The 25,105-nt window shown below is 43.0% G+C and overlaps 1 protein-coding gene across 1 annotated transcript in view; it reads right to left on the bottom strand.

The window, feature by feature from the left end:
* Positions 1–17,074, bottom strand: part of VPS41 (VPS41 subunit of HOPS complex) — a 258,397-nt gene extending 241,323 nt beyond the window's left edge. The window contains exon 1 of the mRNA XM_083188469.1: positions 16,972–17,074. Coding sequence (XP_083044595.1) covers positions 16,972–17,070 — 99 coding nt within the window. The 5' untranslated portion in view covers positions 17,071–17,074. The remainder of the gene's footprint in view (positions 1–16,971) is intronic.
* Positions 17,075–25,105: the final 8,031 nt, after the last annotated feature.

The following is a 25,105-nucleotide window of genomic DNA, read 5'->3' as shown; positions in this document are numbered from 1 at the left end:
GAAGAAAAAAATAAATCATGATGCTAAATAAAAGTTGTCATTACAAAAGGTAATTGTAGACACACATGGTAACATTCCCAGGATGCTCTACACTACAAAAATTATAAAATATAATTTCGACAAATGCATTTACTAGGATTAAATGGTCTTGAGCAGGTAATTGCATGCAATAAAACTATGATTATACTATTGTCAACGTGCGAAATATCAAAGGGTGAATAAGGCACACTGGACTCCTTTGCAAACAAAAAGGTTTTGCATAACGATGGAGTTAAATTCAAGATTGACTTATCTACATATGCTCTACTCTGGCTGCTATTAGGTCTATACCCAGCACTTGTTATGATTATATGGTCTGCCAGTATACCAGCTCCAGGCTATTATTTTGGTCTTGGACATGAGATTGTCTGCCTGTACACTCAATCCTGTGCCTCTGACCTGCTGCAACATCTGACAAATATTTGTCTTCCAATTTTATGCTGCACTACTGTTCCCATATCTCCTATGTAGTCAAAAAAGGGGAGTTCTAGTGTGCACTCTGCTGTCAAGCCCATAAAGACTTGACAATTCCAAGGTTAAAGACTAGAGTCTGCTAGACTGTCTCAACAGTGCCAGGGTTTATTAGCTAAATACAAATCTAGGTATCTGTATTTGGGTCAACATGGTATTGAACAACGTATCACTGTTAAAAACCGCATTTATTAGGGATTTTATTTTACAGGGGAAAAAAGGTGGAAGAAGGAAAATAAATATTAGCATACTACACATATCATAGCTATGTTTTTAATAATACACCAATGTTAGATAAGGAAGCAAATTTTATAAACAAAAGTTATGATTGCAGTAAGACAGCAGAGCTGATAGAATCACTGTCTCACACATTTTGTCAAACAATAACACTATATTGTGCAAGTGACCAGCAATCTTTCAAGTATCCATCGAAACAAAATTTGCTGATGTGTTGCATTCTTCAAGAGGTCAGCAAAATGAAGATTTACTTAAGCTATTTATAGTGATCAACAGCAATAAAATGTTACACCAAGATGCTGACAGTGAGTGTAAGCATTTTGTGACCTACCTATTGAGAAAACAATGACTGCATGACAAAGAAAGCTGACTAGTTACATAGATCTTACTTTTGATAACATGCAGTATATTCACAATTGGCAAGGTGTAAACATCAATCTAAAAACACTAATTTCACAAAATACTTCTATTAAGTTTTATGAACATAGGGCTTGATACAGAATTGATCGATGATGTGCGAATTTGCAACCCGTTTCATTATCGGATGACTGCGTATGCATAAGGATCATAGCACGCATGCACAAGCGATAACAGGATATTATCACAATCCCCTCGCAATTTGACTGACAAGAAGTCAGCATTTTGGGGCGTTAGAAAAAGCGCTGGCCTGCCCATGCACTTGAAGGGAGGGTGTGTGACATCAGCGCTGGCCTCGATCAGCCGCTCTCTGTTACAGATTTGTGGAAGGGTCAGACTTACATGTGCAGAGACTGGAAAAATCGTTTGATGGCTCATGGATTACAAATGGATGTGCGACAGGATAGTGTATATAGTGATATTTTCGCAATTCAGTCACAGATTTGCATAGGGTGGGTTTTCTTTCTGTCTAGGCGGCGGCTAACTATTGCAAGTTATCTGCAAATTTGCAGATGAGTGATCAGGTCTGAATCAGGCTGTTGGTGCGATATGAACATTTGTAAAAGCTGATATTAAAAACAGGTAAAAGCAGTGGTAGACCTTTTGAGTGGTTGGGCCAGGTGCTAAAATATAAAATTTGGGCCTCCCTCATCCATTCCAACCCAAGTTCATAATATGCCACACAGCAGTGTCGCTTAGTCCTCAGGCCCTCGAGGGCAGAGCTGGATTAAACCTTCGGGGGGCCCGGGGCACTTTAGAAACAATGGGGCAGATGTATTAAGCCTGGTGAAGAGATAAACTGGAGATAAAGTGGAAGGAGATAACGCACCAGCCAATCAGATCCCAACTGTCATCTTTCAAACACAGCTGATTGGCTGGTGCGTTAACTCTTCCAAGTTATCTCCACTTTATCACTTCTCCAGGCTTAATACATCTGCCCCAATGCCCCCCTCCTACATGTCATTATTGGCCGCAAACTGCACAGGAGAATATTACACTGTCAAAACACAGAGTAAAAGCAATATTAACTTGGTCAATGGTCAACTGTGTCAGGATAGAGATATATAGATATATAGATATAATGTCCTACGGCCAAGCACATCCACTGGAAAACAGTCAAAGTCCCGGTGCAAACCATTAGCCTGGTCACAGGCAGATATAGGGCAGTATTCAATGTAGAAAATTCTCTGTGCATGGCGAGAGATTTTTTCTCTCGCCATGCACTCGCCGTGTTCCGGAGCCTCCTGCTCCCACTATTCAATGTATTTAAGACTCGCCGCCACTCGCGGCGAGTCTTAACCCCTGCAGCGGACGAGTGTCCGCGGCAGGGAGCTGACAGGGAGCCGTGGGACGGTGGCATCCAGGGAGATTAAAGTCTCCCTGGATGCCCCAGAACATATGTGGAGGGTAGGGGCCCCCCCCGGGACCCAGGCAGCACAGGCTGCCCCCCCCTATAGCCAGCGGGGGACCCAGTATTCACTGCACCCGAACGTGCATATTAACTATCGGGTGCTGTGAATATATGAATATCTAATGAGCGGCTCGAGCACTCCGGCCCCCTGCTGGCTGCACTGTGTAAAAAAAAAAATTAAAAAAAATATTTTTTTTTTTTATTAAATATATATTCATGTGCTATAAGCACATGAATAAAAATAACATGCCCCTTCACAGAAAAAAAAACCAGATTTTTTTACACCAAAATTAAAAAAAAAAAACTCGCATCCAGCACGCTCCGGCACGTTTCCCGCTGTCAGACTCACGCGTGCCGGAGCGTGCTGGATGGAGTGGGGGATATAAGGTGAGCACTGTTATTGTTGTATTATGCCTGATGACGATTTTGAAGTTACCTGCTGATTCCTTTGCATTCCTGACCGTGTGCTGCCTTCACTGCTTGTACAGTGTGACGATATATATATATATATATATATACGCCAAGGGGATAGACCGCACTCACACTGTAAAGAAACAACTTGGGGGTGTTCAGCAAAGAGGTTAATATGTGTAACCATATGCCTCAAACATAGTCCAGGTTCCCAAGGCACTTCCGTGTCAGGGATGTGAACACTCTCCTTTGAAATAATACTTCAATGTTGGTATCCATAGAAAAAAGTTTTTAATCCAATACTTTAACTTGCATCATGCCCCGACGTTTCGGTCCACATCAGACCTTTATCAAGGAGCTTTTGATGATGGTCATATAAAGTTCAGCATAGCTCACAGATTATCCCTCGGAACGGGGGCTAATCTGTGAGCTATGCTGAACTTTATATGACCATCATCAAAAGCTCCTTGATAAAGGTCTGATGTGGACCGAAACGTCGGGGCATGATGCAAGTTAAAGTATTGGATTAAAAACTTTTTTCTATGGATACCAACATTGAAGTATTATTTCAAAGGAGAGTGTTCACATCCCTGACACGGAAGTGCCTTGGGAACCTGGACTATATATATATATATATATATATATATATATATATATATATATATATATATATATATATATATATATATATATATATATATATATATATACACACACACACACACACACACAACACAATAGTGTCTTCAGCGCCCTTCGCCCATACAATATAATACACATTAATAATAAAATTATTTAAAATTATACTGAAGGGTAAGGTACACATTAAGTAATCTTGAACATATATGATTGCAAAGTATGGTACCAGTTAATATATCAATATGTATTATATATTTCTTTTAGGAATATTTTAAAATATAAGGTGAATTTCCTGTGAAGTTTTTGGTTTATGGCAATAAACCTACGGAACTAAAAAGGTTAAATATATCACTGAATATGCCCCAAAACAAATTCTAGGAGGTATGTAACAAAAATGTTGATATAAATGTTTGATATAAATCCCATAGGATATATATATATATATATATATATATATATTTTATTACAAATATATAAGAAACCAAACCACCCACTCTATTTTCTTCTTTAGAAATTCAACCGTATTCTTGTAGATACTTTTCTGGAAAAAATTACAACTTCATACATGGTGCTCACTTTTAAATAAGGTATGTATGTGAAATAATAAGAAGAAGGCTATATTTGCTAATTCTTGATTTCTAAGTAGAAATATTATGTCTATATAAATCCATTAGGTTCTATCGTCTGGTCAAAAAAAGCCCTTGGGCCATTACAGAAATCTTTATCTTTTTACAACCAAACATGACCTGATTTTGATGGGTACTAAATACTAAAATTCGAATAAAAGGTATGTACCTCCGTATTCCAAAAGATCAAAGAACTGATAAATAAATTAAATTAATCAATTGAATACCCAAATAGAAATTCATTAATATAAGTCTGTTTCTTCCATCTGTATACTAGTATCATCGTTACTATAATTTTATGTATAATTTTACATATATGTCTTGTAATTAAGTATGTATTTTTATAAATATGTAATGTTTTAATTATGTAATGTCCAAAATGTGATTTTTATGTATACTTTTATAGATCACAAACCCCTGATGAAGCTTCTTATCGAGGCGAAACGCGTTGAGTATTGATCACGTTTTTGAAAAATAAAAGAAAATTTTCTTCAAAAGAACCACCTATGAAGTGTATCTAATCATTTTAAATAATTTTATTATTAATGTGTATTATATTGTATGGACATTACAAACTAAGGGCGCTGAAGACACTATTGTGATGTGTATGGTAGGTATTTTCAGTCCCAGCTAGTAGGGGACTGAGGCCCTTATTCTGGTTGGTGCGGTAATATCCGCGTGCGTTCGTGCCGGCGATGTTTTGTGTCTGCGCATGTGCAGAGGCGTCTCTGCGCATGTGCGAGCGGGGCGTATGGCCATCGAATGATGGGGGAGGTTCCCTGAGATGGAGGAGGCGTCTTCCATGAAAAATACACGTGCGGTCCGTTCGGCCAGCTTCTTACCGCGTACGGACGGAGTTGCTGATCCATATGGAAGGCGGGGTTTCGCACGCACGGTCCTGGCCGAATATTCGGATCCGGCCGCACCGATCAGAATAAGGGCCTGAGTGTCAACAGCGACCAATATAGAAAATTGGAACTTAATAGCGCAATTTTAGAGATTTTGGGTTGTGATATATAACAGTGTGCACTCTGGAGTCCCCTGAGGGATAGCCTGCTCCAGTGCCCTCAAGACGGGTTTCACCCCAGAAATATAACTTTGATATACAAGCAGCACTCGGAGACTCAGTATCAATATAGAAATATAGAATACATCACAGCTGACCCGACAGCACTGTCAGTACCCCTGAAGAGATCTGGATAGGATCCAGTTCGAAACAGCTGTCGGGTCAGCTGTGATGTCATGTATCTTCCATCATGCTGTTAACCTTGCTGTAACCACGATGTTTTTTCTGTGAATACACGTTTTTTTCTAATTCAAAACTGAGTGCTGGTCTATCTCCTTCCCGCTGCAAGGCAGGGTAAGTGCTACTTCTACATTTCTCACTTTGGACCCTGCACCTAACCTACTAAAGAGTTCTTTTGAGTGCCATTTTGAAAGCCATCTGTATATATATATATATATATATATATATATATATATATATATATATATATATATATACAAATAAATATATATATATTCTCTTCTGCGGCTTAAGTCATCCTTCCTGAAGGACACCACCAGTTTTCTTCAGATGCTTCAACAAATTGAGGTTGTGCCTGACGGCACCATCATGGTGTGTCTGGATGTGTGCAGCCTCTACACCTCCATCCCTCATGATGGGGGGGTGGAGGCTGTTCGCAGATTCATTGCACAATACCTCGACCCAGAAGTCTTTAATCATGAGCTGTTCATTAAGTTGTTAACTTTGACGTTGCAACGTAATTATTTTTTGTTCGATGGGTTATATTATTTGCAACAAAGAGGGTGTGCCATGGGGGCTCCTGTGGCCCCCTCTTTTGCGAACATTTTTATGTTCTTTGAAGAAGAAGAAAATTTTTTGAATAACCCCATTGTGAGCAATCACCTGCTAAGATTCACCCGCTACATTGATGATATATTCATCTTGTGGACGGGTGGACCTGACCTTCTGTCTGAAATGCTGGAGGTGATCAATTCGGGTACCTCTACCATTAAATACACGGCAACATGGAGTACCACAGAGGCACACTTTTTAGATGTAGCAGTCTCCATTGTACATAACAAAATCTGTACTGATGTCTTTTTTAAAGATGTAGATAGAAATACCTTTCTAATGTCATCCAGCCACCACCCACCAGCTTTGAAGCGTGGTCTTCCACGTTCTCAAATGATGCGGGTGGCGAGAATTATCAGTAATCCTTCCGAGGTTGAATCACGTCTTGATACTTTAATTTCTAAGTTTGTATCCAGGGGTTATAACCACTCTACCCTGCTGGAACAAAAAAATCAAGTTCTGAGGATGTCTAGAAACCAATTGCTTACTCCCAGAGCAAGAGATCCTGCGTTGGTCTTACCATGGTCAAGTTCTTTTACGACAGCTAGTGCAGTTATTGGACATGCATCTAATGCACTTTGGCCAATAATTAAAACAGACCCCGACCTGCCAGGATTGAACAAACTTAGGCCGCTGGCAGCATTTAGGAGAGGGCCCAATATCAGGGATCGCCTCGTGAGGGCTGATATATCTGGAAGAGGCATCCCCAAACCCCCTAACACCTATACTAAACCTCCTGGCTGCTATAGCTGTCTCTCTTGCGAAACTTGCAAGCACCTGGTAGTGTGCAAGCAGTTCAAGCACCCTCATTCACCAAAAATCTTTGACATCAGACAAGTTTTAACCTGCAAAATGTCCCACGTAGTTTACGCAATAGTATGCCCTTGTGGTCTCTACTATATAGGGCAGACAACCCGTACTTTCAGAGAAAGAATGGCGGCACACCGGTCGGCCATTAATCTATCCCTTAAAGGGAGGGACGTGGACCAGCCGGTGGCCCGCCATTTTAAAAGATTTGGTCATCCCATTTCATCGCTGAAATATTTTATGCTGGACCATGTTGGTGAATCCCTCCGTGGGGGCAATAGGGCCAAGAAATTGCTCATCAGGGAATCTGAATGGATCTTCCGGCTGGGGACCATTCACCCTGACGGCCTGAATGAGAAGATTAATTGGAATAGCCTCACTTAATTAATATTGTTAGGCCTCCAGTTTATCCACTATTATGTGTTTCTCTTGATATCAAACTAGTTTGCTCTTTAGTCTGCATGCGTTATACGTATATGGTGTTTCACATGCTGCCTTTTGTATATTTGTATATTTACACTGTTTTGTATTTTTTCTTGTAGATTCCACCCACTGGTCAAATGGCCCGGCAGGCCATCGAGAGATATGGTTGTCATGTGATGGAGGTTTTCCTGCATTTGGAGACATGACCTGAGGCTGTGTTCCTGGTAGGACCTTCCTAACTTCTTGGCTATCCATTATCCCTTTAGGCGGCTGGAGCTGGATCAGTATGGTATGTGGTTTCTTTTTGTTATATTGTGCCAGTCCCGGGTGCCCGCTTAGTACAGGCGCATTGCATTCAAGCTCCGTGAGGTACATGGAATGCATAACTTCCGGGTGGATGAGACGCACGCCGGAGGTTGCTAGGTGACTGGCCGGTGACGTCACTCCCCGGATGTGGTACGCAGTTCACTTCCGATAGCGGGATGCGTGCAGCCGGCGTCTGAGCGGAACACCCGGGACCTGGTAAGTATAAAATGTGTTCTGGTTGTAATGTTCCTTGCTGTAGGTGTGGGGCTGAAGACGGGATTAAACCCCCGAAACGTTCCCCTGTCATCCATTACAATTTTATTGCATCTAAGAAACGTCTCCTGAGTGCCGTTATTTCCCTGCGGGGATTGGACCAGTATATATATATATATATATATATATATATATATATATATATATATATATATATATACACACATATATATATATATATATATATATGTATATGTATGTTACCACATGAAAAGCCTTTGTTTGTTATGTAAATAAGAGAACCCCAGGACCTCAACATGATTGGAATGCTTAACTCATTTTAACCATGCGGGCATTATAAAATTAAATGCATATTGTGCAAAACTGCAATGCATATTGTGCAAAACTGAAATAAAAAAGAAATAAAAAACACCTACACAAATAAGTTCACCTACTTCTCTATATAACTTTACATGCCACCAGGGGTAAAAGTGTGTCTTATCCGTAATATGGCTAATGGTAAAACTGTTATTGTTTCTGGTTTGTTTCTGTTTTTTTGTTGTAACAGTCTGAAACACATTTAAAGAAAGCAACAGAGAAAAACAAAATAATGCTAAATGAAAGGGTGTGTGCAAATAATGCTCTCTGTAATATGCAAGTCATTAAAAAAGTCCATATAAATATAAAAACGGTCTCTACTGTGTATTTCATGTTCTACAAAATGTACATATGTGTGGCAAATTTTATGATGCATCTTACGAGACAGAAAATGGTGTAGCTCATGCTTTCAGTGTATTATAAACTCAGATTATCATGGTATTCAGGATCTTTAGGAAGACAAATGTCAGATGAAGTGCATTAGCACAAAAATGCACTTGATGGGTGCTTGTCCTATTAAGTAATGTGGTCCATTACATTTAAAAGCAATGATGATGCTGAATAAAAGTATAGGATCCACTATCAAATGCAAGGCAAGGTAAGAGCACACCGGAACGGGCAATATTGCTGCATTCAATGCCTTTGGGAGAGCCGCTATCCCCCTGAGGCAAGGATATCTTAATCTTCACTGCATTAAGCGTTTGTCATTTCCATTTGAAGAAAAATAATGTTTATTTCAATATCGTACAGAAGCAATATATTTGTGTAGCAAAAGGAATTGAACACAATGCTGCAAACTAGGAGTACAAGACAACATTTAAGGCAGGCATAGGGAATATCCAGCTGTTGTTGAACTACACATCCCAGCGTTCCCTGCTGCAGTTTTGCAGTTTGGCCATGTTAAACTGTTGCCAGGCATGCTGGGATGTGTAGTTCAACAACAGCTAGAACAGAAAAGTTTTCACAACAGGTTTCCCATATGCCATAATAATAGCTACAGATCAATAGAACAAAGTAGGTCAGCAGACCAATAAGGCAAATGAAAATGTGTCCAGGTGTATTTATTCTTGATAAGCCTTCAAGCTATTGTAAGAAAATGTTCTTTATACAATACCCAAACCAACAAGCAGATCTAATACATCATTTATCAATGTCCACAAAACCATGCACACTTTCCTGGGTCACTATCATTCCAAATACTTTCTCTAATGCCTCTATATATTCTGATGTATTTGTTACAATTTTTTTTTTACAATAATACAGCCTATAATATATTTGGACACTGAGCCAATTATAGCTGTTTAACATGTAGCCTCCTCTTTTTCCAGAAACCAAAAGTAAATGGACAATTTACTCAAAAGCTGTTCCATGGACTGCTATGGGATATACATTAGTTATTTCTTTGTCGGTTAAGCATGCAAAAGGTCTGCAGTTGATTCCAAGTGGTTAATGTGTGTTTAGAAGTTGTTGCTGTAAGCCCTCAACTTGTGGTCAAAGAAACGCTCAATAGAAATGTAACAGACCATCCTTAGGCTGCAAAAAAGAAACAAAAAATCCATCAGAGAGAAAGCAGGAACCTTTGAAGTGGACAAATCAACAGTTTTGTACATGCTGATCTCACAAGTGCGTTCTATCTTTCTCCGCAACACAAAAGCCCTTGACAACCGTGAAGACAAAAGGGGTGGATGAACGCAGGCTCCTTTCAATGGTAAATGAAAACCTCTTCACAACATCCAGCCAAGTGAAAAACAATCCAGGGCCGTCTTAACAGCAGTGTGGGCCCTTGGGCAAAGCAATGCACTGGGGCCCTTACCCATTCTCCCCTCCTAGGGGTGGGGGGTGCTATCAGCAGCAGCTTTGATGTCCCATGGGTGGCAGTGGGTGCTCTATCTGCCACTCAACATGTAGGACCTGGAGCAGTAACTTCTGCTAATTACTCCTTTACTGCACAAGTGGTGGGAGTGTGAACACTAACGTGTGGAATGGGGCACTGAGCTGAATGAAGGGTCCCTTGTAAATGACTTCCAGGGAGGTAGGGGGTGTTTTATACACAGGGGAGGGTTGGATAATGTAGGGGGCTTAATATTCGTCATTTTCCGGTGGAAGTGCAGCTTGTTTGACTGCAGATATTGCCATTATCTGGAAATAGATTTCTTAGCCTTCAATAGTATAAAAACCTAGAGTTCCAACTTTCAGGAGGTGCTGGGGACTTGGAGATCAGAGATCAGGAGCAAGAGCAATCCATTGACAAAAATATAAAACTGTACACCAGACGTTTGGAGCTGGAGCAGGGACCGGCTACTGGAAAGCTGATATCTCTGGTTCTGGGCATGATAGAGACAAGCCGCAAGTGTCGACAGAAACGGGAGAGTCCCAGCTTTTGGAATATACTCTCAGAAAAACTAATGTAGGGTACACACCAGGACGACCCACTCACGATGAGCGGGTCCGATCCGATGGCGACCTGCACCCGGCTGTATGGTCCTCATTGAGATCCTACCTGCAGCAGGTAGGATCTCAATAACGACCGACCGACCCGCGGGACCGCGCATCGGATCAGTATCGGTCCACTCCAGGACAGAAAAGGGCCCAATCAGCACACAATCTACATCCAATTGGTCGGAATTGGATCTAGATTGAGGGGATCGGGCCCTAGTCGTCCTGGTGTGTACCCAGCATTAGTCAGAGAGAATCTGAGAAATATGACTGGGAAGTGCAATTAACAGGTCGGATGTGGACTGCTGCTTTGAAGTTGGATATCTCCAGTTTGCCAGGGCCGATTTTCAAAATTCTGGTATCCCTGGAAAGAGGGGATCCTCAGCTACCAGCATAGGGCCCTGGGCAAGTGCCCATTAAGCCCATACAAAAAGAGGGCCCTGGAACACTCTCCAAGAAGTAGGCATATCATCCTCCAAGTCTCCCATAAAGAGAAGACCTCACGAGAACAAATACAGAGGGCTCGCCACAAGGTGCAAACCATACATAATACCAAGAACACAAAACCAGATAAAACTTTGCAAAACAACATCTAAAAACCCAGATTATTCCTGTACCAGAATGATGGGAAGAAAGAGCATATAGAGAAGGCATATGGCAGGATTGCCTACCCTCCTGGAATGTCCGAGGCTCCCAAAAATCCCCTCATCTAGCCCTTCCCCCTGCAGGCTGTGTTAATTTCCCACAATTCACGGCTTTTGCGGGGAGGGGCAGGGCTACAGAGGCAAATTGCGTCATTTAGCTTAATGACGTTTACACCCTCGAAGTGCTTCTCCCGGAGAGGAGACTTTAAAGGTAGGGAACCCTGGCATATGGAGAATGCTTGGAATGGTTCATTATTCAGTGCATACAGCCTCAACTATAAAACACTGTGGGAGCATTGTGATAGTATTTGAATGCATGGTAGCCAACAGCATTGGGCCACTGATGTTTATTGATGATGTGACAGAAGCTGGGTGAATCCCGAAGTGTATATAGATATACTGTCTGCTCAGACTCATAGATTTAGCAAAGTTGTTTGCACAGTGCTTCATAATACAGATGGAAGATGACAAAAACATATTGCGAGAGCATCCCAGGAGGTTTTCAAAGCAGAAGCTTGGAATACTTTGCAATGGCCAACTCTGTTACCGGACTGAGCATGCATTTCACTTGCAGAAGACAAAACTAGCAGCAAAGAGACCCATGAAAAAATATGAGTAGTTTTTATTTATTATACAAAAAAAAAAATTATATTATTAAAATACTTCCTCAAAACCATAGATTCCAAATCAATGATAATATTTATTATGCCAATACTCGATGAGGCATATCCAATAAGGCACAGGTCTTCTGTGCAGGGAATGATCCAGGATTAATGCATGGAGCTAGAAACATAGAATTTGACGGAAGATAAGAACCACTTGGCCCATCTAGTCTGCCCCTTTTTTATTTTAAACATGTTACCTCAAACCATAATTGATCCTTATTTTTTTGTAAGCATATAAATATGCCTATCCCAAGCATGTTTATATTGTTCTGCTGTATTTGCCTCTACCACCTCTGATGGCATGGCATCGCAGGTGGCAAGAAATCATTTGATGGTAGCCAACCATCGAATGATTTATTCAGCGCTCGCAGTTCAGAGACACCTATATAGTGACTCTAAACTGCGGGTGCCCTGTGTGAGGACAGGGCGGGCAGCTGGTATCCGGTGATGTCAGCTGCCCGCTCCCCCCATGTCCGTCACGGCCTCATTAGCCTGAGAACACCCATGAAATGCTGGGCGTTCCCATATGCTAATGTGTTGCCCGGCGCCCCCCCGCTTGCCTTGTAGGGTGCGTGCACACGGCAAACAGAAACGCGTCTGCACAGAACATTGGTCCTCCATGGACCGAACGGATCGGAATAAGGTCCATTGAGACACAAGTTTGTAATTACATGGTTATTTAGCACATGTTATTTTGGATGTAATTTAGCCCTAAAGTGGGAATGCGATGCTCTTTTCACATTTCAGTCGCTACGTAAAATGCCCTTCACCACTGCTTACTTGACTTATTTTGCCTTTGCTTGCTGATAAACCCCTTTTTATCGACCTTCAGCCTGTCGACCAATTGTGGTTGACCTTATGTTTGTCGAACTAAGAATCCACACCCACTGATTTAACTTGGCAGAGGAGTTTAAAAGTATGAAAGTTACCATATATATGGGGCCGGAGAGCATGCAGCATCCTGAAAGCTAAAGTCCTCCTAAATATCAGGGAAACGGGTTTCTTTTTCAGCAAAGTTTCATTCAGGAAATTAGAATTTCTGAAAAGGTCAGTGCTTCTAATCACCAGTGTGACATCAGTTTTATAGTGACAACATGACACTAATAATACTGGAACTATAAGAAGATGATATTGGTGGGGCAGTGTACCACACAAACTGCCGTTTTTTAGCAGCAAGCCCCAGCACAATAAGCCCTTTCATTACACCATCCTTATAGTACACATTCTGCTACTCCAGCTCCTACTGAGAGATCCATGGGCATAGGCCTTTCCACATATGAAGCTCATTTGCGTTTTAGTCTTTAGTGACCTATTCAGGAAACATATATAAAACATTCAAGAGAGTGAAAGGGGAGAAAGTTGCCCATACAATCCAATGTGCTTCTGTCATTTTCCAGGTTGTGCTAAATAAATTATAGCTATAAGGGCTGGATTTCCCATTAGGCACATGCCTAGGGTAGGGTGCCCCTTAAAATAGAAGGTCCGAAAAATTGATGGGACACCCTGTATTTTTTTCCCTTTCTGTATTTTGAGAGCCCATGCAAAATTTTACGTTTTATGTAACTTTTCTTAAAAATTCTTCAAACGTTTTTTAAGTGCATGCATGTTTTTTGTTGCAAAAGTAGGAATTGAGATCGTTGGCAGGGCCTCTGAGTTACATATTACTTTATCACTGGACATTGTGTGTAGAATATACATATACTATACACACATATACACACAATGCCCAATGATAAAGTAACATATTCATTTACACATTGAAACTTTACCAGCAAGTAATCAAAAATCAATTAAATGAAATTATTGTAAACTTATTCGCTTTAGGTTTCATATTTTTTTCCAGATAGAAACCTACAGTTTACAAATATTTCAGGGAATAAGATATTAAGGGAAGTGTAACTACACACACACACATAAAGGAAATGATGGTATAATGGTCATCACATAATTTTTCAGTAGAGATTTTCAGAAGGTACGATTTGTCACTGGACTTTCTGAACAGCGATCCAAGAGGGGATGTAACAGTGTAATGTGGGCTAGGTGACATGAGGGAGATTAGTAGACTAATGAGGAAGAGAGGGAGATTGGTGCTATTTCAGGGAGTCTCCTGCAGAATGCAGGAAGGGAGGTAACTATGATGTAACAGTGTAATGTGGGCTAGGTGAAATGAGGGAGATTGATAAACTAATGAGGGAGATTGCTGCTATCTCTGGGAGTCTCCTGCGGAACGCAGGAGGGTAGGCAACTATGATCCAAGCAGGTGAAAAGGTACTACGGCCTTCAAACAAGCTCAAGTTTTTTACCAAGACTTCTTGGTTGTGAATGATGCGGCAGAGCGAGGTGTTGCCCTGACTAGGCTAGGATATAACATCATGTGCTTTTTTAAGAATATATCTCTGCCACTGTAATAATTGCTTAAGCTGCAACTGTCTTTAATTTACCATGTACTAGTCATACTGTAAGTTGCATTTGTACTGTAAATCACTATTATCAGGCTGCTGAACCCTTGTGGTGCCATATAAGTAAACAATCATAATAATAATAATAAAAATAAAATAGACTTCCAAGACCTTCTTTTGGTTGCCCTATACACATGACAAGCGTAAAAACAAATACCAAAGAAGTGCTATCGGTAGACTTGTTTAAGGGATTTTAACGAGTTTTCGCAATAACGTGGCACAAACATAATAGCTTAATTTGTGATATTTTATCGTTCTAGCCTGATTATGTATTTCAACCCTTGTCCTTTATGTTATAAGATACATTTTGGGATGGCTTATACCCCAAATGCGTCAAACGATTTGTATTTTTTTTAAAGTAATAAAATTCTTGAGAGTTAAGGCAATGTTCTTGTTTTTTCACAGTTACTTATATGACTTCCGGTGGAGGCCGGGGATGGTCGCATGCACGTGGAGCTCCGATCCCCCATCCATGGAGCTCCACCATCCCCGGCCTCTGGAGCAGCGTGCTGCGTGGCGGAGGGGAGCTGAAGGAGGATGCTGAGGCGAGCGCCGGAGATGTGGCGACACCTGGCCAGAGTTAGGCAGGTATTCAATGCGGCCGGCGAGGGGGTTTAACAGCGTGGATTGCAGAAAACCAGTGATCCTCGCTGCTTAACCCCCACGCCGGCCGCTCGCTCTATTCAACGTTCTGGGGAAATCCTCGCCGTCACAAAACAGCGAGACCCACGGCTAATGCAGAAAACTCGCTGTATTTAGCCGTGAGTCTCGCTGCTTCTGGAGCCGCATACGCCAATTTCCCCTCGCTCAAAAAATGGAGCGAGGGGAAATTGGCGTATGAGGGGGCTGCGTTGAATACTGACAGGGTGAGTGGTGACAGCGAGCAGGAAGCTCTGCTCACTGTCACCGCTCGCCCACAGCATTGAATACCTGCCTTAGAGGGAGGCTGCTGAGGCGATCGCCGAGCCGGGCACCTGGGACGTGGCTACACCTGGCCGAAGGAAGGAGATAGGCTGCAAAGATGAGCGCCGAGCCGGGAACGAGGCGACACCCGGCCACTTGGAGACAGTGCCGGCTGGAGGAAGGAGAGCACTGCAGCTCCCGGCTGCACCATTAGCCTGGGGTAGGGTGACCAACTTTCCAAAGGGCCAACCCGGGACAGGGGGTCGCGGGCTCGACAAACCCCCCCCCCTCCCAGAAAAGTCAGGGGTTAGGGGGGCAGCATATATATATATATATATAGTATATAATGGGATTTCCATTCCCAATCCCAGGCCTTGCCCTATACTAAGGGCCTTATTGACTAAGGCCCTTAGTATAGGGCTACTGGCTAGGCCTGGGATTGGGAATACATTATATACTGACTAAGGCATCATGATCCTATCCAGACAGTGCAGACCAGTGCAAAAACTTTCAGCATAGCCCTTAGTCAGTATAATAGGGGTAGGCCCGACCGCATATACGCTGCTTTGCACACAGGCAGGCACAGCAGCACACTGTAGCAGACTCGCAGAGTCGACTCGCAGGCTACAGCCTCCAGCAGCGGTCGGGTCACCGCCGCTGCTGCGCCGTCAGTCAGTCACCTCAGGGGCTCACCAGCAGGCAGCAGCAGGTCATTAACACCACGTTAATCACGCGTTGTCTGGCGCAGTGGCGCCAATGCTGCCTGACTGCACCCGCCCTGGCTGGCTGCACAGCATTACTGGGAGTGTGGGAGGGGACGCGGTCACGCATTGGCCGAACTAACTGATGGGGAGGCGGCAGCGCACACCGCGTAACAGCTTCCCCTCCCACACTCCCAGTCTAATGCTGTGCGGGAGAGAGCAGTTGAGCTGTCGGTCAACAACCAACAATTTTATTTAGTTAAAACGTGACTTTCCGCGTCCCGGGATGGGTTTGGCCGGGACGCGGGATTTAGGAGGTCAAAATCAGGACAGTCCCGGGCAAATCGGGACGGTTGGTCACCCTAGCCTGGGGATCCCCACTGAGAAGGTAGATCACCTCTGGCACAAGCAGGACCCAGCACATTCGGCGACCCATCCCCACCTCCCCCCTGCCGGGACAGGAGGGGGAGAGGAGGTGCATCGGCCATGGGGCCCTGGTGGGACACCCAGAGGCCGCTAGGAACCCACCCCACAGCAGACCGCACCAGCTCTGTCTCTCCTTCCTACCTCTCCCGGTCTCTCTCTCTCCCTACCTCTCCTTCTCCTTGTCTCTCCCTGTCATATATACTGTAATGATTTGTCCTTTAAGCAAAATAAAGAACGTAAGATATGTTCTATTTGTACAACAGATGTGTAGCCGGATACATAACACACCGGCAGCGACACAACCACTGCTGTGTTGTACACGAGACTGACACCTACACTGCCGTAGCCTCTACTTCCGGATATATGTCACCTGCACAGCAGCCAGCAGGCACATATCCGGAAGTAGGGACTGTGACTTCTGGCACCGAGCAGCGTATGGGCACATAAAACGCCGAGATGTCTATAACATGTACTATGTAGGGCGATTAGAGTCTCACCCACCTGAGCAGGGAACCCAGCAGATACGTGTTGTGATTCAGCCATTGCGAGTAAAAAGCAGTCACATGACAAGGTCTGGTAGAGAACTACAACTCCCTGCATGCCATGCGCCAGCAGCAAGCATTCAAATCTTTGTAACTTTATGCGCTGTTTTTATGAGAGCCAGATAATACAGCAATATACTGCAGCTGCAATGCGTAGGCATTAGCAAGTCAGCTGAGTGAAGGTGCTAATTCAAGTTAGAACAGGTTTATGAAGTAAAACAAAAATCAACAAGAATATACTTATAAATAAAACTCATTATGTGTGCATTTATTTATTCATCTTTGCCTACAATCCCATTTCTTGATCTGTAATGTAGGGAGATAATGTTTGCTGGTCAAACTCACTTTAAAAATGCCTATCAGAACATTTCTTGCCTAGTAATTTGTCACAGGGTTGTATGTCATGCATTACAAAAAACTATATATAGATAGTAAGGGGGGTAATCAATCTGGGATCACGGTTGTGGATCCCCGTCTGCTTTCAAACTCGCCCTATTGACTTTCTGGTGGCTAATTTCTTCTGCCACCTTCTTTATATTAACTTCTCCTTTAAGGAAATGGCGTTTAAGAGTCAATGTCCTGGTATACTTATTAGCATCTACAAATAATTCTGTGCATTATTAGGGGCAAATGACAATCCTTTTGATGGTCATTTAGTTTCATTTTCCTTTAATTGATAGTCTGATTAAAAATACCTACTGCAGATTTTTAAACCTCTTTTCTTATTTTGTTTCCTTATTCCTGTTCTTGTTCCTCTCTGTGTTCTTCCTGATTTTTCCTTTTCTTGCCCCATCCTCTCTACAACATTTTTTCTGGAGTTCCTGAAAGCGCACTGGTGAGTATAATGAATGTAAAAATTTACTCATGTACATATGCTCACATACATCAAGATTTAGAACAATCAGCTTGCCAGCAAAACGGGGTACATCAATCGATCAGATGGAACAGATGGGGGACGTCAGATGGTATCAGGAAAAGCCTCCAAGGCAAACCGCTCTCACCGCCGCACTTGTAAGCCTGTATCCAGGGACGTCACACCGCAGAAATTTGGGACCTCTCACTCGTGTGCTGGAAGCAGATAGCCAGAGACGCAAGATCACGTCAGGAGTCTAAGCCACGCCCAACGCGTTTCGTCACCGTTGGACTTCGTCAGGGGGTGTGTCCAGACCTCTCCTTGTCAGACATATATACGGCTATCAATTACCCTATCCAGGTGACATATATAATACAATCCTAAGCAATTTACATATACACACAGTTCACATTCAAGTATCTACAAGCATATGCTCCAGAATGACAGTTCATCCGTATATCTTTATAAAATCGGATAAAACGACAATAAAAAGATGTATAAAAAAGTATATATCCAAAATGTCTCACTCATACTCAACTTTTTAAGAATATCACCACCACGGCTGTCAAGACTGACATGCTCTATGGCTCTGAAAGAGAAATTATTAAGGTCCGAAGAACAGCAATTATCAAAATGTCGCGGCACGCTATGCGTCAACACTTTGTTTTTAATACTACGTGTGTGCTCTAAAATGCATATTTTTAATAATCTTTTCGTTTTACCTATATAGCGTTTGCCGCATTTACAGTCTAAAAGGTATATAACATTAGTCGTGGTACAGCAAATGTTGGATTTAATCTCATAAGATCTACTTTTGTCCGCATTAAAAAACTTTGTTCTTTCCTTGCTCATATATTTGCAAACTTTACATTTGTTGCACGGAAAATAATCTTTGGTTTTTCATAACCAATTAGAATCTGCTTCGGTTTTGAGATTGCTGGGAGCCAACACTGATCTAAGTGTATTGGCCCGTTTGAAAACTACCTGAGGTTTACTGGGACGTACTCCTTTAAGGATGGGATCAAGCAAGAGTATATCCCAATGCTTAGTCAAAATATCTTTGATTTGTTGGCCTTGTGCATTATATTTTGTAATAAAAGGAACAAATATTTTTCCATGTGTAATATCCTTATTTTTATATTGTAAGAGATGACTTCTGTCGAGCGATCTTACCTTCTGTTTGCAATTGTCTATTAATTTCAGAGGATAATGTTTTTCTTTAAACCTATCGTCAAAAATTTTGGCTTGTTACTCAAATTTGACAGTGTTACTACAGTTCTTTTTAATGCGCATATATTGTGAAAACGGGATATTATCAAGCCATTTACGGTAATGGTTACTTTTATAGTCGACATAGCTATTACTGTCGACACCTTTTAGGTATGTATAAGTATTGATTGTTCTACCAATTTCCCAATCTTCAGTGTCCAGAACCAAGTCTAGGAACTCTATTTTATTTTTGCTACATTTACTGGTGAAACGTAAATTATGATCATTTATGTTTAAGGCCTGCATGAAAGTTTCAAAAGACTCCATATTTCCCTGCTAGACGATCAAAATGTCGTCTATATAACGTTTTAGACATTTAATATTTGATTTGAAATGTATATTAATATTTTCATTATTCTCCTCCCCCTCCCCTAAATAAAGGTTAGCGAGGCTCGGTGCATACGGGGTCCCCATAGCGACCCCGCATTTTTGGAGAAAGAAGTCCCCTTGAAAGGTGAAATAATTATTTTTCATAACTATATTAATGCATTCCAAAAGGAAAACTCTGAAGTCATCATTAAGGGCATTATCTTTTTCTAGGTAATATTTTACCCCTCCCACGCCACCTGTATGCGGTATAGACGTGTAAAGAGCCTCAACATCAATACAACACCACATGAAATCACTTTGCCATTGAAAAGTTTCCAAGAATTAAAAAATTTGAGTGGAGTCCTTAGTATAGGATTTTAAATTTACGACATATTTCCTAATGTGTAAGTCAATGAATTCAGACAAGAAAGAGGTAGCCGATCCAATCCCGGCGATAATTGGTCGACCGGGCGGTTTTATAAGGCGCTTATGGACCTTTGGCAAATAATAAAAAATAGCTACTATAGGGTGCTGGTTAATGATACACTGCGATTCTTTAAGTGTTAAACATTTATTTAGTAATCCCAACTCAATGATATCTTTTATTTTACCAACTACCTCTTCAGTTGGGTTGCTGGTGAGCCGTTGATATGTAATTACATCATTTAACAGCCTATAAGCTTCTTCCAAATAATCATTTTTGTTTAACACTACTATCTAACCCCCTTGTCAGCTTTCCTGTAGTTTTTGCACACATTGTAGCAGGTATTTTGGTCCACTATTCAATGCAGATCTTCTCTAGATCTGTCATGGTTTGGGGCTGTCACCGGGCAACACGGACTTTCAACTTCCTCCAAAAATTTTCGATTGGGTTGAGGTCTGGAGACTGGCTAGGCCACTCCAGGACCTTAAATTGCTTCTTACGGAGCCACTCCTTAGTTGCCTGGGTGGTGTGTTTGGGGTCATTGTCATGGTGGAAGACCCAGTCATGTTCCATCTTCAATCCCCTTACTGAGGGAAGGAGGTTTTTGGCCAAAATCTCATGATACATGGCCCCAATCATCCTCTCCTTAATACGGATTAGTCGTCCTGTCCCCTTTGCAGAAAAGCCGCCCCAAAGCATAATGTTTCCACCCCCATGCTTCACAGAGGCTGTGGTGTTTTTGGGATGACACTCATCATTCTTTTCCTTCCAAACACAGCGAGTGGATTTTATGCCAGAAAGTTATATTTTGCTCTCATCTGACCACATGACATTCTCCCAATCTTCCTCGGGATCATCCAGATGGTCACTGGCAAAAAGTAGATGGGCCTGGACATGTGCTGGCTTAAGCAGGGGGACCTTTCAGGCGCTAAAGGATTTTAATTCATGATGACGTAGTGCAGGGGTGGCCAACCGGTTAGAGGTAAAGAGCCGAAAATATCGGTAGTCAAGCTAAAGAGCCAAAATCATGCGCGCGCCGAAGGTGCATGCGCCAAAAAAAGGGGCGTAGCCTATTTTGACCCCTTGGGTGGGTGTGATACAAATATGCCTCCAATAGTGCAGTGCCATATATACATATGCCCCCAATAGTGCCAGATACACATATGCCCTCAACGGTGCCAGGTATGCACCACACGGTGCCGGGTATGCCCCCACAGTGCCACAAACTGCTATGCCCCCACAGTGCCACAAACTGCTATGCCCCCACAGTGCCACAAACTGCTATGCCCCCACAGTGCAAATTTCCCAGCAGCAGCACTCACCATTGTTGCTGCTCAGAAGGAGAAGGGATTCAGGGAACCGGCAGCAGGGGGGACTGGGACAGACGGTGGGCGGCAGGCAGCAGTGGGAGCAGGAGCCACACTTTACAAGGGGAAGAGCCGCATGAGGCTCAAGAGCCACAGGTTGGCCACCACTGACGTAGTGTGTTACTAATGGTAACCTTTGTGACTGTGGTCTCAGCTCTCAGGTCATTGACCAGGTCCCCCCAAGTTGTTCTGGGCTGCTTACTCACCATTCTGAAGATCATTGATACCCCAAGAGGTGAGATCTGCATGGAGCCCCAGGTCCAGGGAGATTGTCAGTCATCTTGTATTGCTTGTATGTGTTACATCTGCCCCACCTGCAGTGCACATGGTTTTGCCCATTTTGAGAACAAATTTGTCCTGCGATCAGATCTGAATAAGGGCCTGCGGCCAGCAGGCACAGCACAGTATGCACAGTGGGTTATGGTCAGCAGGGACAGTACTGTATGCACAGTGGGTTATGGTCAGCAGTTATAGTGTAGTATGTGCAGTGAGGTTATATCAGAACATATGATATAACAGAAGAAATGTATTATCTACGGGGTGGGCTACCAAATTTTTAATAACAGAACTACAAGGAGGGAGTATTACTAATAAAACTACAGGGAAGTGCCTGATAAATCAACACTCTGAGCATGATACAGCCTAGAACACTGGTTTTGGCTACTCTCCACCCACCACCGCTCATCACCATGGCCCTGTCTGGTGCTTGCCCAGCTCCTTGCCTGCTGAGCTGCTCACACTGGCACTGTTGATCATTTCAAATATGGCGCCTGTCTGCCAGCCTGTAAGAGCTTGAGGATCGCCAGCCAGAGTTAGTGATTGGTTGCCAGACCGCAAGCTCTGATTGGCTCATGAAATAGCACCATCTTTCAGATGTCTGTCAGTGCTGGTTTGAGCCGCTCAGCAGCACAGGAGCTGAGCACACACTGCACAGTGCTGTGGCGGTGAGCACTCTCCTTCCCTCTTCTCTACTGCACTAATATGTGAAATCTGTAAGGGGCGCTACTGGGGGAATTATGTGTAATGGGCATTACTGTAGGCATTATATGTAATGGGAATTATGTGTGTGGCATAGTGTGTAATGTGTATCACAGTATGTGGCATTATGTGTAATGGGCATCATGGCTAGAGGAGAAATGTGTAATGGGCATTATGTGTGTGGCATTATGTATAATGGGTATCACAGTGTGTGGCATAAAGTGTAATGGGCATCACGGTGAGAGGTGTAATGTGTAATTGGCATCAAAGTGTGTGGCGCAATATGTAATGGGCATCATGAGGCATTACGGTGCAAATTCTTGGCGCACGCCTTTGGCGTACACTGTACCTATTGTCCATATTTTACAAACAATTGTCAAGCTCTGGCATAATGTGTATGGGCATTATGGTGTGTGGCATTATGTGGAATGGGCATTATAGTGTGTGGCATTATGTCTAATGGGCATTACTGTGCGTAGCATTATGTGTAATGGGCATTAGAGTGTGTGGCAGTATGTGTAATGGGCATTACAGTGGAAATTTTTGCACCTCGCCTTCAGCGCACAATGTCCCTGTCTCTGTCCCTGTCCCTGTCTCTGTCCCTGTACCTATGATCCTGCACTTGTTTTAAATTTAGTTTTCACTTTAAATGAAGTCATTGCTGGGATTGTATAGAGCTGATTTCATTGCATACAAGCTAATGATTGTCTAGCCAAAATCTTCATAGTTCTAAAGGTTCTAGTCAGAAATAGTTCTAATCAGATTGAAGTGTACCACAAAGAGCTCCTTAAATTCAAAAGGGAGAAATGGAGGAAGGTGCAAGCCAATTACGAGGCCAACAGAGTATATCATTGGCTAAGTACGGCTGGACCACAGACGAATTCGCAGGCACCCCCCGTCAGCGTCGACAGACGCAATGAGGAGGAGGGCACTAGTACCTCTGCAAGGGACATCGACAGCGGTACCGAGAATACAGAAGATGGCAATCCCCGTTTAGGGGTACAGACCCGGGCGGGTCTAAAACTACCCACCGGCAGAGGAGGCGGATGAGGTGGGGTCGGCAGGCCGAGAGGCAGAGCAAGCCGCAAAGGCAACCGCCGTTAGAAGAACTAGTATTTAATCTATCCAAGACCCCTCTAACCGTGGCCGAGCTTTCAGTGCTATCTAAGGGCCTGTCATTCGTCCCTAGCCACTCACCCAATCAGTTTGAGTGGACTTTGGATTGTTACAAGTTTGGGCGCACATTAAGATTGAGGAAGCACTTCAAAGATAAAAGCAACACAGGACCAGGAGGTGTCGACATACCACCACAACTGAGGAAGTTAATTCCCAAATCCACATATGATCCACAGATTTGTAACCCCTCAATCAAGACTTTTTCTCGTATGATGGAATCAGTTGGTCAACTTCCGTCGACTAAGCAACAGCATAACAACTTGCCCAAAATGGAGAGATGCCTTGCCCAAAATGGAGAGATGCCTTGCAGGGATTGAAGAAAAGGACGGACATTGTGATCCGCAAGGCGGACAAAGGTGGGTCAGTAATGGTATAGCAGCGCTAGTGACTAGCGCTGCTATACCTTTTATTTAAATTGCTTTTCTCTATTTGGGAGCTGACTACTCCCTTAAGCAGCAGCTACTTGACTAAAACCACCCCTGGTAAGCGCTCCACACCAACTCCGGTTGGTCCCTTTTCTTTCGGGTCAGTAATGGTGCAAGATCTACATGACTATATGACAGAGTGCATGCGACAATTAGTGGATGCGGAAGTGTATGAGGTCCTGCATAAAGATCCGACAGTGGATTACAAGAAAGAGTTGGACGGCCTAATCAGCATAGCTGTACATGATGGCATCATTTCAGAAGAGTTGGGCAAGGCGTTGGGCAATGAATATCCCATCACTCCATTGCTTAATATGTTACCAAAGGTACACAAGAGTCTGGAGAGGCCCCCTGGCAGACCTATCATCTCTGTCAGGGGGTCACTTTTACAGCCAGTATCTACATTTGTGGATGCCCTACTTAACCCATGTGTACAGGCGACTAAGTCTTATTTGAAAGACACTAACCATCTCTTGGGACTTCTTGGTGCCTTGGGTGCTTTGCCTGACAACACCATAATGTGCAGCGCAGATGTGGTAGGACTCTATACTTGCATACCGCATGCTGAAGGAATGAAGGCGGTAGAGAACTTGATTAGAACCAATGAGGCCTACAAGGGCCCATCGGTTCCTTTTTTCATGGACTTGTTGCATTTAGTTCTGAATCGCAATTATTTCCTGTTTAATGGTACAGTATATTGCCAGCGGCTTGGCGTAGCGATGGGGTCGAATGTGGCCCCATCCTACGCCAATGCATACATGAGTGAGGTGGACCAGCAGCTGGTGTTTCTGGCCCCATATGCGGACAAAATAATATTGTATAGCAGATACATAGATGATCTGCTTATTTTCTGGAGAGGGAGCATGGAGGAGCTGAAAGGTATTTTTGAGGCACATAACATGTATGCCCACCCTGTAAAGTTGACCTACAGTATGAGCATGGAGGTCATCAACTTCCTCGATGTAAAAATCAGCAGAACAAGATAGAAACCTCGATGCATGTGAAGGTAACTGACCGGAATCCAATCTTAAGACACGAGAGTTGTCACCCCATAGCATTGCTGCAGGGTCTTCCTTACTCTCAGATGTTGAGGGTAAGGAGGATAACCAGCAATGAGGAAGCCGCATGTGAAGCCTTAGACACCATGCAAACAAAATTTGAACAAAGAGGGTACAACAGGAAAGACTTAGGGATAAACGTAAATTTTTTGGCATTCCCCATGTGTCAGCACTGAGTGCCACCAGCAAGAAGAAAGATCTAGGTAACAAAATACCATGGGTCACGCAGCATGC

This window comes from Crinia signifera, chromosome 5, assembly GCF_055691185.1.
Source record: "Crinia signifera chromosome 5, ASM5569118v1, whole genome shotgun sequence".
In the NCBI taxonomy this organism is placed as follows: domain Eukaryota; kingdom Metazoa; phylum Chordata; class Amphibia; order Anura; family Myobatrachidae; genus Crinia; species Crinia signifera.
This window is presented reverse-complemented; position numbering and strand designations above follow the sequence as displayed.